The sequence below is a fragment of the Syngnathoides biaculeatus genome, chromosome 4 (assembly GCF_019802595.1).
Source record: "Syngnathoides biaculeatus isolate LvHL_M chromosome 4, ASM1980259v1, whole genome shotgun sequence".
Classification (NCBI taxonomy): domain Eukaryota; kingdom Metazoa; phylum Chordata; class Actinopteri; order Syngnathiformes; family Syngnathidae; genus Syngnathoides; species Syngnathoides biaculeatus.
In genome coordinates, this window is record NC_084643.1 from 32,329,475 (window position 1) to 32,341,925 (window position 12,451).

Genomic DNA, 12,451 nt, shown 5'->3' on the forward strand with positions numbered 1-12,451 from the left:
GATTATGATATGGTGAAAAGACATTGGAAGGCAAGGGATGACTTACGTCTTCCCAGAGTCCAACAGTCCAGTCCTGTCCACAGGGTACATCTCTGTTGCACGGTACGACAGGTTTGGGTTTAAGGAGCTGCTTGCACTCCACAGGATGGAGCACCCTTTCCTCACCCGAAACCGTGCGGACGCAGAGCACCGTTCGCTTCCGCAAGCCTTCCGATCCGCAGACGGCCGTACACTGCTGCCAGCCTCCAACCCACCACCTGAGGGTGAAGGGAATCTCAACAGTGGAACGACTGTTGAGGGAGGACAGCAATATCGAAGGATATAATAACACAAACCTGGCCGGGCAATCCATGTTCTTACATTTCCGACGTCTGTCTTCTGGACGGCTTTCTGGGTCACACAGAGACTCATCTACAACGCCCACATCCATCTCAAAGCAGCGTGCAGGCTGGTGCTGTTCACCTAAGACAGGAGGTATATGGTCTGATAGCACTTAAGCCTATAAAAATACAATCGCAATCCTCCTACAAACATCTAAGTAAGCGGAACAAAACCAAACAAAAGCGCCAAGAAAGCGCATACCAGAACTAAGACCAAGCGGTGTCCCACAAAGTGTCTGGGATTTATGCCTGGATCTAAAATGACATGCACTGCGGATCCAGAAGAGTTATCAGATCTGGATAAAAATCTAATATCTTGGACCAGAGAGAAATATTTCCCAAAGAAAAGAACTAAGCAGCTTCCATTGTGCGGTTAGCGAGCTAGCTACACCCTGAAAATATATCTTCCATTTGGATAGTCTGCTGGGGTGGCGACTTTAAAACGCACCTGGTTGTGGGCCATCGGTGCGCACACATCACAGAAAAAGCGGTTAGTCAGACATGACATGATAGAGTGCGTCGTTGTCGGCTGAGATTACGTGCGCGTCACAGGAAAAGCAGCAAAGGGAAAAACGTTTGATGTAATTGACACGATGTGGAGTGGGGCACCGTGTTAGCATGGCCCCTTTAGACCGCCTCGTTGTTGACACCCCCACAATGACCCTGTGGGATATACTCCAGCCACCGGAGGCTTTAAGCAGATGGATTTTCATAGCCGAACGATGTAGTTACTGTATGTTTAGACACCAGAAAGATGCATCCATTTTTCAGGATGCACGAGTGGCATTTGGAAGCGGGGACAATGACTGGAATTCTTGAAGTTTTTAAGCCTCAATTTATATATTTGCAAATTTTCTTTAATCTTTCAAATTTGGCGGAATTGCTATCCCTTCTTTGTGCTGTGACACACCCTCTCGGGATTTCAAACTCAGGACTGACCAAGACCGCAGGTGGTGGTGCAGTCCGTCCAGGCTCCATGTCTCCATCTGTAAATTGGTTTGGTGACCTCATTTCCCGTATCTTTGCTCTTCTTAATTGTGTACTCGTATTTGAGTCCGGCGTTCTTCTCCTGAAACAACAACTGGACAACCGCATGGACAATGATGCAAATAATCAGCCAGAGACTTTTGTAGGTTTGAACAGATGCAAAACTGGAGGTAAAAAGTCAGTTCTTGTACCCATCCAGCCATTTTGTAAACAATATAAACTTTTGGGTTGACACCCTTCAAGCTGTGTCTTTGAATGTGCATACCTGGAGCATGACCGGCTCCTTGGTGGGTCCAGGCGCGGTGAGGTTCTCCACGTTCCCGCTACGTTCATAGTAGAAGGTGGTCCCACCGGCCTGGTACTCCCCATTCCACTGGATGATGTAGTTCCCGTTGAGAAAGTAGTCCTCCGAGCCCTGGCTCCTCAGAGCCAGGAAGTTACCTGCCTCCTCAGTTTCCTTCACCAGGATGTCCCGGGCGCCCTCAGGTATCACCCCCACGTCCACGTACCCTGCGAGAGATGGGAGCGGGGCGGGGTAACGGATGGCCCACCATGGCTGCTGGTGCACGCGCATCCAGACGACCACAGCTTCTCTCTGATCTTTAATAGAGGGTGGGCTCGGTCTGCGGGGCTGGTTGGCATGTGTGTGTTCAGCATGGGGGGCACTGCCCTGTCTCTGCTTTTTATTGTATGTGAATGGGGGGCTGAATGGCGGAGGAGCAAGCAACTGCGTCTGCGTCTGTGGATTTTAATGATGTTTGTGGGAAGGTGTGTGTGTCTTTCTGTGTTTGTGCAACCGAGCAGGAGAGGGTGGGGGCGTGGGGGTCTTGCACTTATGTCTAGGCCTTTTGAAGTAATACACATCTGGCTGGTTATCTGGGAAGGATGCCGTGCCCAACAAGAGAGGGAAGGAGGGAGGGAACCTGGGCACGAGGGACATTCTTTAACCTTTAGGGGCATTGAAGCTGCTTTTGCTCAGTGTGGATAGTGAGTTACACTTTACACAAAATACACACCCGTCCTCAAACGAGAAGAACAGGAAAAACAGAAGTACCATCCAAACAGATAGAGCTCATACATACGAATACATCTAGGGGAAGTGCTGCATGCCTCTCTGTCTTTGCTGCTCAGTACAATATGGCCAAGTGCTTGTTGAGTATTATGGAGAAGCCCAAGTGTTACCCCTGCAGACTACCCAATGGACCTTTCCAACTGGTGATGATATAGCTACCCAATAATAATATCGTACGATTGATTGACAGGTCGGAAAGGTCCATTGGTCACCAGTCAATAAAGGGCAGGCAATTCACAAATACACAAATTATTTTGGAGCAGGTATTCATCCCATCTTATTGCAATGGATTGGGTTTGACCCCATTCACTTCACATCTCGTCCATGTGCTGAGGCATCTTCCCCGTTGAACTCACCGAAACCTTCTCCCTCCTCAAACGACTTGTAGACCGTCTTACAGCTCGTGCCGTCGCCCAAGCACACTCCGCAACGATCCTCCACTGCATTTGAGTCGATGCCATAGTCACAGCCCACCTCCTTGGGACAAAACACGTGTAAAAACGTCACCCAAAACTCGTGACATCACAGTGAAGACAAGAATGGGCCATAAAGCTGCAGTCACTTTCATAACTTGCCATACCTCCCCAGCCTCACTGAGTCTCTTACCCAGCCACACTACCTTGCACACTCCATTGACGCAGATGTTTCTGGAGTTGTTGTTCATGAAGCACGGCGTTCCGTCAGTGACCGTGTCGAGCATCTTCTCCGAAAAATACTCCGTGTCGGGCCGGCAGTGGAGCTCGCAAGGGTTCACTGCAGAGAGACGGGGGAGGAATTGACATTCTACTCTATGATGTATTTTTCATAAACGCAGAGGAAAAAGTGGGAAGAAAATGTACATCGGGAACAGTAGTACTACTGTAGGTTTATGAGTTTATAAGTTTTGTCAGACTAAAGTGTTTATAAGAATATGGTGCGTTCATCCAGCTTTAAAATATGTATAAAGGATCAAGAAACTATGTGAACACTAGTTCACAGATTTCACGTCTACTGCTGGGGTGGTGCAGTACCTAACCCCGCCACAAATGAGGGATTACTGTAACTCATTACAAGTTCTACTATTACAATAATGTACTTTGCCAAACACTTTCCGAACCTCGAAGGCCACTGGACTCATGTGCTAGCTAACAATGGCAAGCAAGAACAAATTAACGTAACAGTTTTTTTTGTTTTTTTTTCAATTAAAAACAGCTTAATGATAATGCTAATATAACGATGTGCAGTATTGCAAAAGTGCGTGTGTGTGTGTCTGGGGGGCCAATGTTTCTAGTGAATGCACCACTTATTAAATAAACCCACGCCAAAATCCAAACGATAACTGTGCGTATTCCATTGTAAATGCTGCCCCCTAGTGGAAGACATACACATAATAGCACACACACACACACACACACACCAACTTGTAAAAGCTTGCGTGGGGTCCAGCTGAGTACTCACAGGGGTTAGCCACAGGAATCCACTTGTAGAGCTCGTTGTTGTAGGGCACCGTGTCAAACTCACTGCACAGCATCTCTCTAAATGTGGGATTGTTGTTCTGGCAGGGTCTCGTGTTACACGTCCGATAGCGCTTCCTCTCCCCCGTGCAGTATTTCCCCCCGAACACTGGCCTGCGGAGAAGTTGAACTCTTTCATAGAGTGCAGGCTTTCAATGATAAAAATAGATGTCAAACGAGCTCTTACTTGGGGTTGGTACATTCTCTCTCCGCTGACTGGACACCGGTCCCGCAGGTCCTGGAGCAGTGAGACCAAGTAGTCCATTGTCCCCAGCCTCCATTCACAGTCTCAGGCAGTTTGCCTACAATCACGCACTCTCCAGAGATACACCACTGAGGCGAAAAAGCACATGACGCTCGCTCATGAGGGGATAAATACGAGCCGGGAGGATCCTGGAGGAGTTTGGCAATTGTACCTTCTCTGGTCCACAGCGAGTCCCATCAATAGGCGAGTCCAGTTTCGAGCGACAAGAGCCATTCACAGAGCACCAAAGAATCTGGCAAATGTTCTAAAAAAAATGTTAAAAAAGGAGCAATCAGACAAAGATACGAATGCCTGAAACCAGGAGTTTGGACAAGTTTTTGCTTTGGCGAGGAGAAAGTTGCAGTGAACTGAACTCACTTCACAACTAGAACCAATGTGGCAGATACTGAAGAATTCTTAAAAAAAAAAAAAAAAAAAAAAAAACACACTTAAAGCTTTTTATTATGACTATAAATTGAAGGTTACTGTTACACTAAAGATGAAAATAAAATGAGTGAAACAATATGTATATGCACGGTGGATCGGCTTGGCCTCACAGTTCTGAGAACCCGGGTTTCATTGCAGCCCCGCCTGTGTGGAGTTTGCATGTTGTCCCCGTGCCTACGTGGGTTTTCTCCGGGCATTCCAGTTTCCTCCCGCATCCCAAAAACATGCACCATTAATTGGACACTCTAAATTGCCCCTAGGTGTGATTGTGAGTGCGGTTGTTTGTCTCGATGTGCCCTGCGATTGGCTGGCGACCAGTTCAGGGTGTACCCCGCCTCCTGCCCATTGACAGCTGGGATAGGCTCCAGCACTCCCCGCGACCCTCGTTAGGATGAGCGGCAAAGAAAATGGATGGATGGATGGATGGATGGATGGAATATGTATTCGAAACAGCATCATAACCTTGGCTTAGTAAATTCCATCCAGCTGAATGTGCACAGATAATGCAAATGAACGGTCCGCCACCTCTAAGTCGATCACGCTGCGATGACTTACATCCACCTCGTTGCAGAAGGTGGCATTGGGTCCGTACTGGAGCTGACACTGGTGGTGCGTGGTGTAGCGAACGCCCAGGCGCGCCAGAGGCGTTGTCATGTCTCTTTTGGAAGGACGATCGTCCAGACAGAAACCCCATCCACGACTGTCACAAAGGACAATATGATGGTGACAAAAAAAAAAAAAGAAAACATTTTTGATGTATTATATTTATTAAGTCTACTTGTAAAATATACTACTACAACGCCCATAAATTGACCTGACATACAGAAAGACCTCATCACATGGCCACTGATTTGACCTCAGAGTAATTAAGAGAACATGGGAAAAGTGTGCAGTGTGTGTGGAGGCTCACTCGAGGAAGCGTGTGATGTAGTCCTTCGAGCAGGACGACCACGTGAGAGGCGAGCTGTCGTACATCAGCTGTCTGGACATGATGAAGGGGTGCCTGCCTCCCACCTCGCAGTCGTTCCCTTGGCCGTCGTGATGGATTCCGAAGCTGCGCTCCAGCACATCCGACAAGAACGACATGCTTTTTATGAGAATTCATTTGATCCGCGAGTACTGTATGCTGTATTGGGTATTTGTGGCTATTACAACGTTAATTCCAATTTAGACAGGTTTCATTGACAACTTCATTCCTGTTGTAAAAAGTCTACACAACCGTGTTCAGATGCCAGGATTTTGTGGTATACTCTATGTCACATTCAAACGTATTTTGAATGGGTGTCAGGACACAACTGCCACCATAGAAAGTGCATCTAATCCACTTTGGTCTCAGAATTGTGCAGAATCCCGCGTGAAATCTCCTAAATACGAGGGAAAATGTGTCAAAATCAATGTTTCTGCTGGCGTCTTGGCAACCTCCCTGACCAGTTTTCATCTCTCGTTTTCATCCATCCATCCATCCATCCATTTTCTTAGCTACTTATCCTCACGAGGGTTGCAGGAGTGCTGGAGCCTATCCCAGCTGTCATCGGGCAGGAGGCAGGGTAGACCCTGAACTGGTTGCCAGCTAATCACAGGGCACAACGAGACAAACAGCCGCACTCACAATCACACCTAGGGGAAATTTAGAGTGTCCACTTAATGTTGCATGTTATTGGGATGTGGGAGGAGTGCCCGGAGAAAACCCACGAAGGCAAGGGGAGAACATGCAAACTTCATACAGCGGGGTCCAGGATCGAACGCGTGACCTCAGAACTGTGAGGCCAACGCTTTACCAGCTGATCCGCCGTGCTGTTTTAGAAATGTCACCGTGTCATATTTTCTCATCTCTGTGACGACTGTCCTCGCATGGTTCCATGGGACCGTATATTTAATTCCTTGGAAATTCTTTCGAACCATTTTCCTCCCTGATAACATTGAACATAAACCTGATAACATCGATCCCTTGACCATTTCTTGTGCGGAAAGCTGGGAGTGCATAAATGTCAGGAAAAGTCTACAAGTGCATCAAAAGTTTATTTGTGTTTTTTGGTGGCAGGTGTATGCTGACCCCCCATAACATGAATTTGAATACGATTGGTTAATTTTTTCGACGTTTTCAATTTGGGATAGTCATCACACAAGATTACGGCGTTCGAACGCAGCTTCCAAAGCACCGAATTGGACACCCACCTGTGACCCATCTCGTGGGCGATGGTGAAGGCCACCGGTAAGCCCGAATCCTCGTTGATGTTGCAGCTGCGGTGCGGTTGGCACATGCCAGAAAGATGAGACAAGCCTAAAGTCTCGCAAGGTTGGTTCATCCCGGCACAGATGTCCTTCCTAGGAGTCCAAAGACAAAGCGAGGAACATTTGACTCTTATAACCCACTTGGATCAGATTGTGTGTGTTTTTTTTTCTTTTCCTTGCCTGGTGACCAACACAGCCAGGTCATGATGGGCGGGATGCGTGTCACTCTGTGGATTTAAGTTCTTCTGCCAGGCACAGAAGCTGGACAGAGTGGTGTCAGCATGGTGGACGATCTTCAGGCCTTTCTGTGTGGTGGAAATACCATGACAACAATTGCCCTAACTCAAATGACAGTACTGCGAAATAAAACAATTGACCCCTCCGTACAGGGCACCTAACCACGCCCCCTGAAGTGACGTCACGCCACGTGCGCTGACGTAAGACAAACAGTAAAAATGGCAAATACAATACAATACATTCTGAACTGAGACAGACTCCATGCTTCTGATTTCATTCAAATCAACGATATATTATCGATTCTAAATACAATACATTCTTAACTGAGAGAGACGCCATGCTTCTGATTTCATTCAATCATTCACACGTAGCAATGTTACGCTAGCGGAGAACGTCTCATTCATTTATACGAGACGTGCATTAAAAATCAAATTTAGGGCATATCTTCGTGCAAACACAGTCTGGTTAAGCTTCTGGCCGCGAGCCGGCAAGAAAGCGACACGTTTGTGCAGTCCAATCATCGCTAAATATCGCTCAACAAAGAATAAGTGTGTCAATCGTTCACACGCAGCAGTGTTATGCTAGCGCAGAACGTCTCATTCATTTATACGAGACGTGTATTTAAAATCAAATATAGGGCATACCTTCGTGCAAACATATGTGTTCCGGTTGATATTAGATGGATTTAGTCGATGATGCGGTCTTCCACAAAGTTTGATCCATCGAAGGCATTTTTCGTACTGGGTCTTCGGTTTTGGAAAGGGTACGAATCGAACTCCACCAACTAGCCTTTCAGGATACCTGTCGTCACTATTACAAAGTCCGTGACTACACCTCTTAACCATATTTTCTGTTAAATAACCCAAATACGCGATAAAACGCTAACTAACCCTATACTGGACCATGCAATGTTGTCTGAGAAAATGGCGGGAGCAAAAACGGGCTTTGGTCTATGCAGATCTCTGGCCTCTGATTGGTCAGTGACGCGGATTGCGCAATATCCAAGGTGAGGTCAATTGAGCTCAAAACAGCACAGCAGTTATCTTTTACCTCTTCTCCATGTAGTAGAATCAGACGAACCAAGAGGACGTGGATGGCATTCCCGATGCTGGCGTCGTGGAAGATGCCCGCCACCTTGCCGACACACATTTCAAGGGGAAACATGATGGAAAAGTTGACTTTTTTATTTCTTTTATGCAAATAGTTGAGTCTCTGGTCTCAGATTGAACAATCGATTCAATATTTTGTCATGAGAGACCATCTACAGTATTTTTGTGCATCTATCTATGTTCATGACGTATTTTGACAGGCAGAATAGAATCTGTATAAATAACATAGATACACTTTTTGTGAAAAGTATTTGGTGGTGTGCCGTGACCAGTATGAGGAGGGCGAGTGATAATCCAAAATTGAACACACGTGTACTTCATTCGCACCAGAAAGCCATGACCAGTGAGGGAAAACTGGCTAATTGGCCCCAAACTGGACATTTTCAGTTAGGGGTGTACTCACTTTTGTTGTCAGGAGGTTGCTAAGTGAAGACGGTAAATGTACACCGGTACACCAATACAAGTTATACGATAACAACTTTACACTGTATCAAAGTGTCTTCTGGATTGTTGCATAAAAAATATAGGATGAAATATTTGGGGTGTACTCACTTGTGAGATATTGTATGTCCGCTTTAAATAGTAACAAATAAACAAAAAAAAAAATGCCCACCATGTTCATGATGGTGAAGATGTAGGACTCCACGTTGTCGCCGCCGTGATATTCGATGAGCTTGGAATCGGCCACCACCATGGTCTCCACCCAGCGCTCCCTGCTGACCGAACGCCGGGAGCGGGACTCAGCCGGACCGGCCCCCCAGTCCCGCTCCCACTCCTCCCTTTCCCTCTCCAGCCGAGCAAAGTCGCCATCTGAAACGTACGTGGGAAAGGTTTCCATCGAGTCATTTTAAAGGTTAAGATTACATTTTGGCGGTTGCAAAAATGTGTGTGTCATCCTCCACGAACCAGGAATTAGCCTGTTACCTAACAGACATAGACAAATAATTGCAACTCCCCCCCAACCCGCTATCATTTTTCTTAACAGAGTGGTGGGGGAGGAAATATACTGTATCATGTTTTGAATTTCATACACTATGAGTATTATATTAAGGTCACAGTGGAAAAAATATATAAATAAAAGAATTAAAGTTTACACACGGCTGTTCAAATGTCAAGTTGTTGTGATGTAAAAAAATAAATAAATAAACGAGACAAAGATAAATGTTTGAAAAACGTTTCCATCAACTAATGACTTAAAACCCAAAAGGCTTAATTGAATAGAAAAATGGAAGTTGAAAGTAAAAAATGTACTTGTTGATTCACCAAAAGCTGATGCTTGAGCAGGGGTGTGCAGACTTTTTATCCTCACTGTTGGGTAAAGTCAAGAGAATGATGTAAAAAATAAAAGTGTAAAGTCATAATAATAAGAAGGGGGGAAATGTTATCTTTTTCAATCCTTAATAATCCTCATATATTTTAGCATAATCTGACTATTTTCATAGAATTGTGACAACTTTTGTCATACTTTAGTAAAACGTGGAGTTTTTCCTGATAATTACATTTTTTTAATTGTAATATTGCTAAAACAAGTTATCGAATGAGGCTTTAGACATTTGCACTTCCATCGCTCAGAATGGAAAAATATTATATTAATATTAAAACTTTTTTTTTTAATATTAATACAGTGGTATGATTTCCCCCACTTTTTACTGCTGTCCTAAGGCTCCTTTTTTACCCTCCCCGGATAAACAATTGAAACGCGTCTCAGTTGGGTAAGCAGACACGTACCCGTCACTCCGCACGGGCCCGATGTCTGTTGGGCCCCGGCACTGCTGCGTTTCGCCCTGCGCGTTACCGCGGCAACTCTCGGGAAGATGATGTGCGGCTCTGGGGAACCTGCGGGATCACTCGGAGATTTTGGGAGCGGCTCGATGAAAAAGTGCCCCTCGGGCAGGGAGAAGAAGCCTCTCTGTTGAGGAGAAAGAGGGGGAGGGGGGTGATGATGAGGCTGGTATCTGATTCTCTTTGATTTTATTTGACTGTCTTGACAAAGTTTGTTTACACGAAGGTCGCTTTCCAACAAGAAGTCAGACGCCGACTTGAAGGATCTCCAGAACAAGGTCGTTTCTCAGTCAGTCTCATCATTATTCATCAGGTGAGCTGTTTGACACCCCCCCGCCCCTGCAGGCACATTCTGTCTGCAATAAAGCGACGTCTTGCCAAGTATGCCATGCAAGTTCTTACTGGTGAAGCACTTTCATTTTTTTTTCTTTTTTTTTTTTTTTGGGGGGGGGGGGGGACACATGCACACAAAAATACGGAGACACACGCCCCTCCAAGCACAAACAAAAGTATTTCAGAGGCATAAAAGAAGGTTGCGGGTATTTTTCTTGAGGGGGCGGACTTGACATCTCGTGTGAAGTATCTTTTTCACCTCTGGCCCGGGCTAAAGGCGCTCTTCATCAAACGCGATTGTGTGCGGATGTTCAGGTCGTGCGCGAATGCGAAGTCCAGACAAGCCTGCGCTATTCAGGGATGAACCCCTCCCTGCCTTTCGAGCCACTTGCATGAAAGATGGCCCAAAAATGCGCAAATGACACGATCTAATGCAATCCAATACAATAGCGCTGCGTTATGTTTTTATAACCATAACGAACATTTTGCACGCGTGGCTGAAATTGCTGTCAACGATGTGCACGCTCCCTTGAAAAGAAAAAAAAAAAAAAACAATCAGCATTTTGTCTCTCTTCAATGGAGGTTGGAACAGTAGTTGCACAATAAATATATACTTATGTTTCGTCATTTTTAATCTTCATCATGTGGGTAGTTGGACAATAGTAATCACAATCTATCCATCTATTTTCTTCACCGCTTATCCTCAAGAGGGTAGCGGGGAGTGCTGGAGCCGCGGTCCCCAATAAAATAAAGATCGGACCTTGTTGCTTATTTAATACGCCTTTGTGCGCATGGCATGGAAGTAGTTTTTGCATATATTGAATAGATTGATCTTTTTTTTTTAATCTAAAATCTTGTTATTGACGTAATCATTTGGATTAGCGTATCTGTATATAGGGAAAAAAGATGAGTAAATAGTAATATTTCTGACTTATTATTGTTGTCATATTATCATGTTACCTAATATTGATGCTCTACAGGATTGTAAAAAAGTTGAGATAAGGAAAGGCATCAATATTTTTTTTAATATAATTGAAGTGTTTTTAATTTTTGTTCAATATATTGTTTGCTTTGTTGATTTTCCGTCACTTTTCATATGTTCAAAACAAATAATTCCATTTCAAATTCACAACTTTTGTACGAGCACGCCACCTTAACATTCACAGTGGATGCTGTAAAAATGTATTTTTTACAATAAGCATTTTGAATGTTTTTGTTCTTATATTCTTTTACATTTTCCCTGATATTTAAGAAAAATGTAGGACTACTTATTACAGCTGGGAATAACTTTGATCTATGATTAGATTACATCCATCCATCCATTTTCTTAGCCGCTTATCCTGACAAGGGTCGCAGGTGCACTTGAGCCGGTCCCAGCTGTCAAGGGGCAGGAGGCGGGGTACACCCTAAACTGATTGCCAGCCAATCGCAGGGCACATAGAGATAAACACTCGCACTCACAATCACACTTTTAGGGCCAATTTAGAGTGACCAATCAGTGTTCCATGTTTTGGGGATCTGGGAGGAAACTGGAGTGCCCGGAGAAAACCCACATAGGCACGGGGAGAACGTGCAAACTCCACACAGGCGGGTCCGGGATTGAACCCGGGACCTCAGAACTGTGAGGCCAACACTTTACCAGCTGAACCACCGTGCTGTCTCGTAATCAAAATGTTTTAGAAATTTGAAATATGTGTTAAGCAGTACACGTGCAGTTTGCTGAGGGCCAGGATAATGTTCATTAAATGCCAAAAATGTCCACCCTGTCATTGTACTTCTGTACTTCCATTTTACGACTACAGAGCGTGAGAAAGTTTTCCGCCTCTGAAGCATATAATAACCTTAATTGAATTTCAAATGTATAATTGTGGTTTGCAGCGGTAGGGAGATAAAGCACGTCTCCAATACTTTGCTGGTTCTTCTGCGTCCGACTGGCCACTTTCTCCATTGTGTGAGGAGCCAAAAGCGGCCGTGAAAAAAAAAAAACAGGCCGTGTTGCCGTGTCCCGCTGCTCTGCAGCGCTGCAGTTATGCACAGTTTCAATTTTCTAGGTCACCCTGACCACTTTCATAAGCACCGGAGAGAAAAAAAAAAAATCCCCAAACATGTTCATTCAACAATGTGCACAGGATATC

At 45.1% G+C, this 12,451-nt stretch overlaps 1 protein-coding gene across 1 annotated transcript in view; it reads right to left on the minus strand.

The window, feature by feature from the left end:
• Positions 1 to 12,451, minus strand: part of adamts12 (ADAM metallopeptidase with thrombospondin type 1 motif, 12) — a 28,362-nt gene that overhangs the window by 5,763 nt on the left and 10,148 nt on the right. Inside the window, exons 3-18 of the mRNA XM_061818174.1 lie at positions 9,930 to 10,110; positions 8,815 to 9,011; positions 8,143 to 8,226; positions 7,036 to 7,160; positions 6,799 to 6,948; positions 5,534 to 5,677; positions 5,179 to 5,323; positions 4,349 to 4,441; positions 4,120 to 4,265; positions 3,877 to 4,046; positions 3,059 to 3,192; positions 2,796 to 2,916; positions 1,633 to 1,877; positions 1,320 to 1,461; positions 336 to 462; positions 47 to 257 (exon numbers count right to left, since the gene is read on the minus strand). Of these exons, the coding sequence (XP_061674158.1) occupies positions 47 to 257; positions 336 to 462; positions 1,320 to 1,461; positions 1,633 to 1,877; positions 2,796 to 2,916; positions 3,059 to 3,192; positions 3,877 to 4,046; positions 4,120 to 4,265; positions 4,349 to 4,441; positions 5,179 to 5,323; positions 5,534 to 5,677; positions 6,799 to 6,948; positions 7,036 to 7,160; positions 8,143 to 8,226; positions 8,815 to 9,011; positions 9,930 to 10,110 (2,415 nt within the window). The remainder of the gene's footprint in view (positions 1 to 46; positions 258 to 335; positions 463 to 1,319; positions 1,462 to 1,632; positions 1,878 to 2,795; positions 2,917 to 3,058; positions 3,193 to 3,876; positions 4,047 to 4,119; positions 4,266 to 4,348; positions 4,442 to 5,178; positions 5,324 to 5,533; positions 5,678 to 6,798; positions 6,949 to 7,035; positions 7,161 to 8,142; positions 8,227 to 8,814; positions 9,012 to 9,929; positions 10,111 to 12,451) is intronic.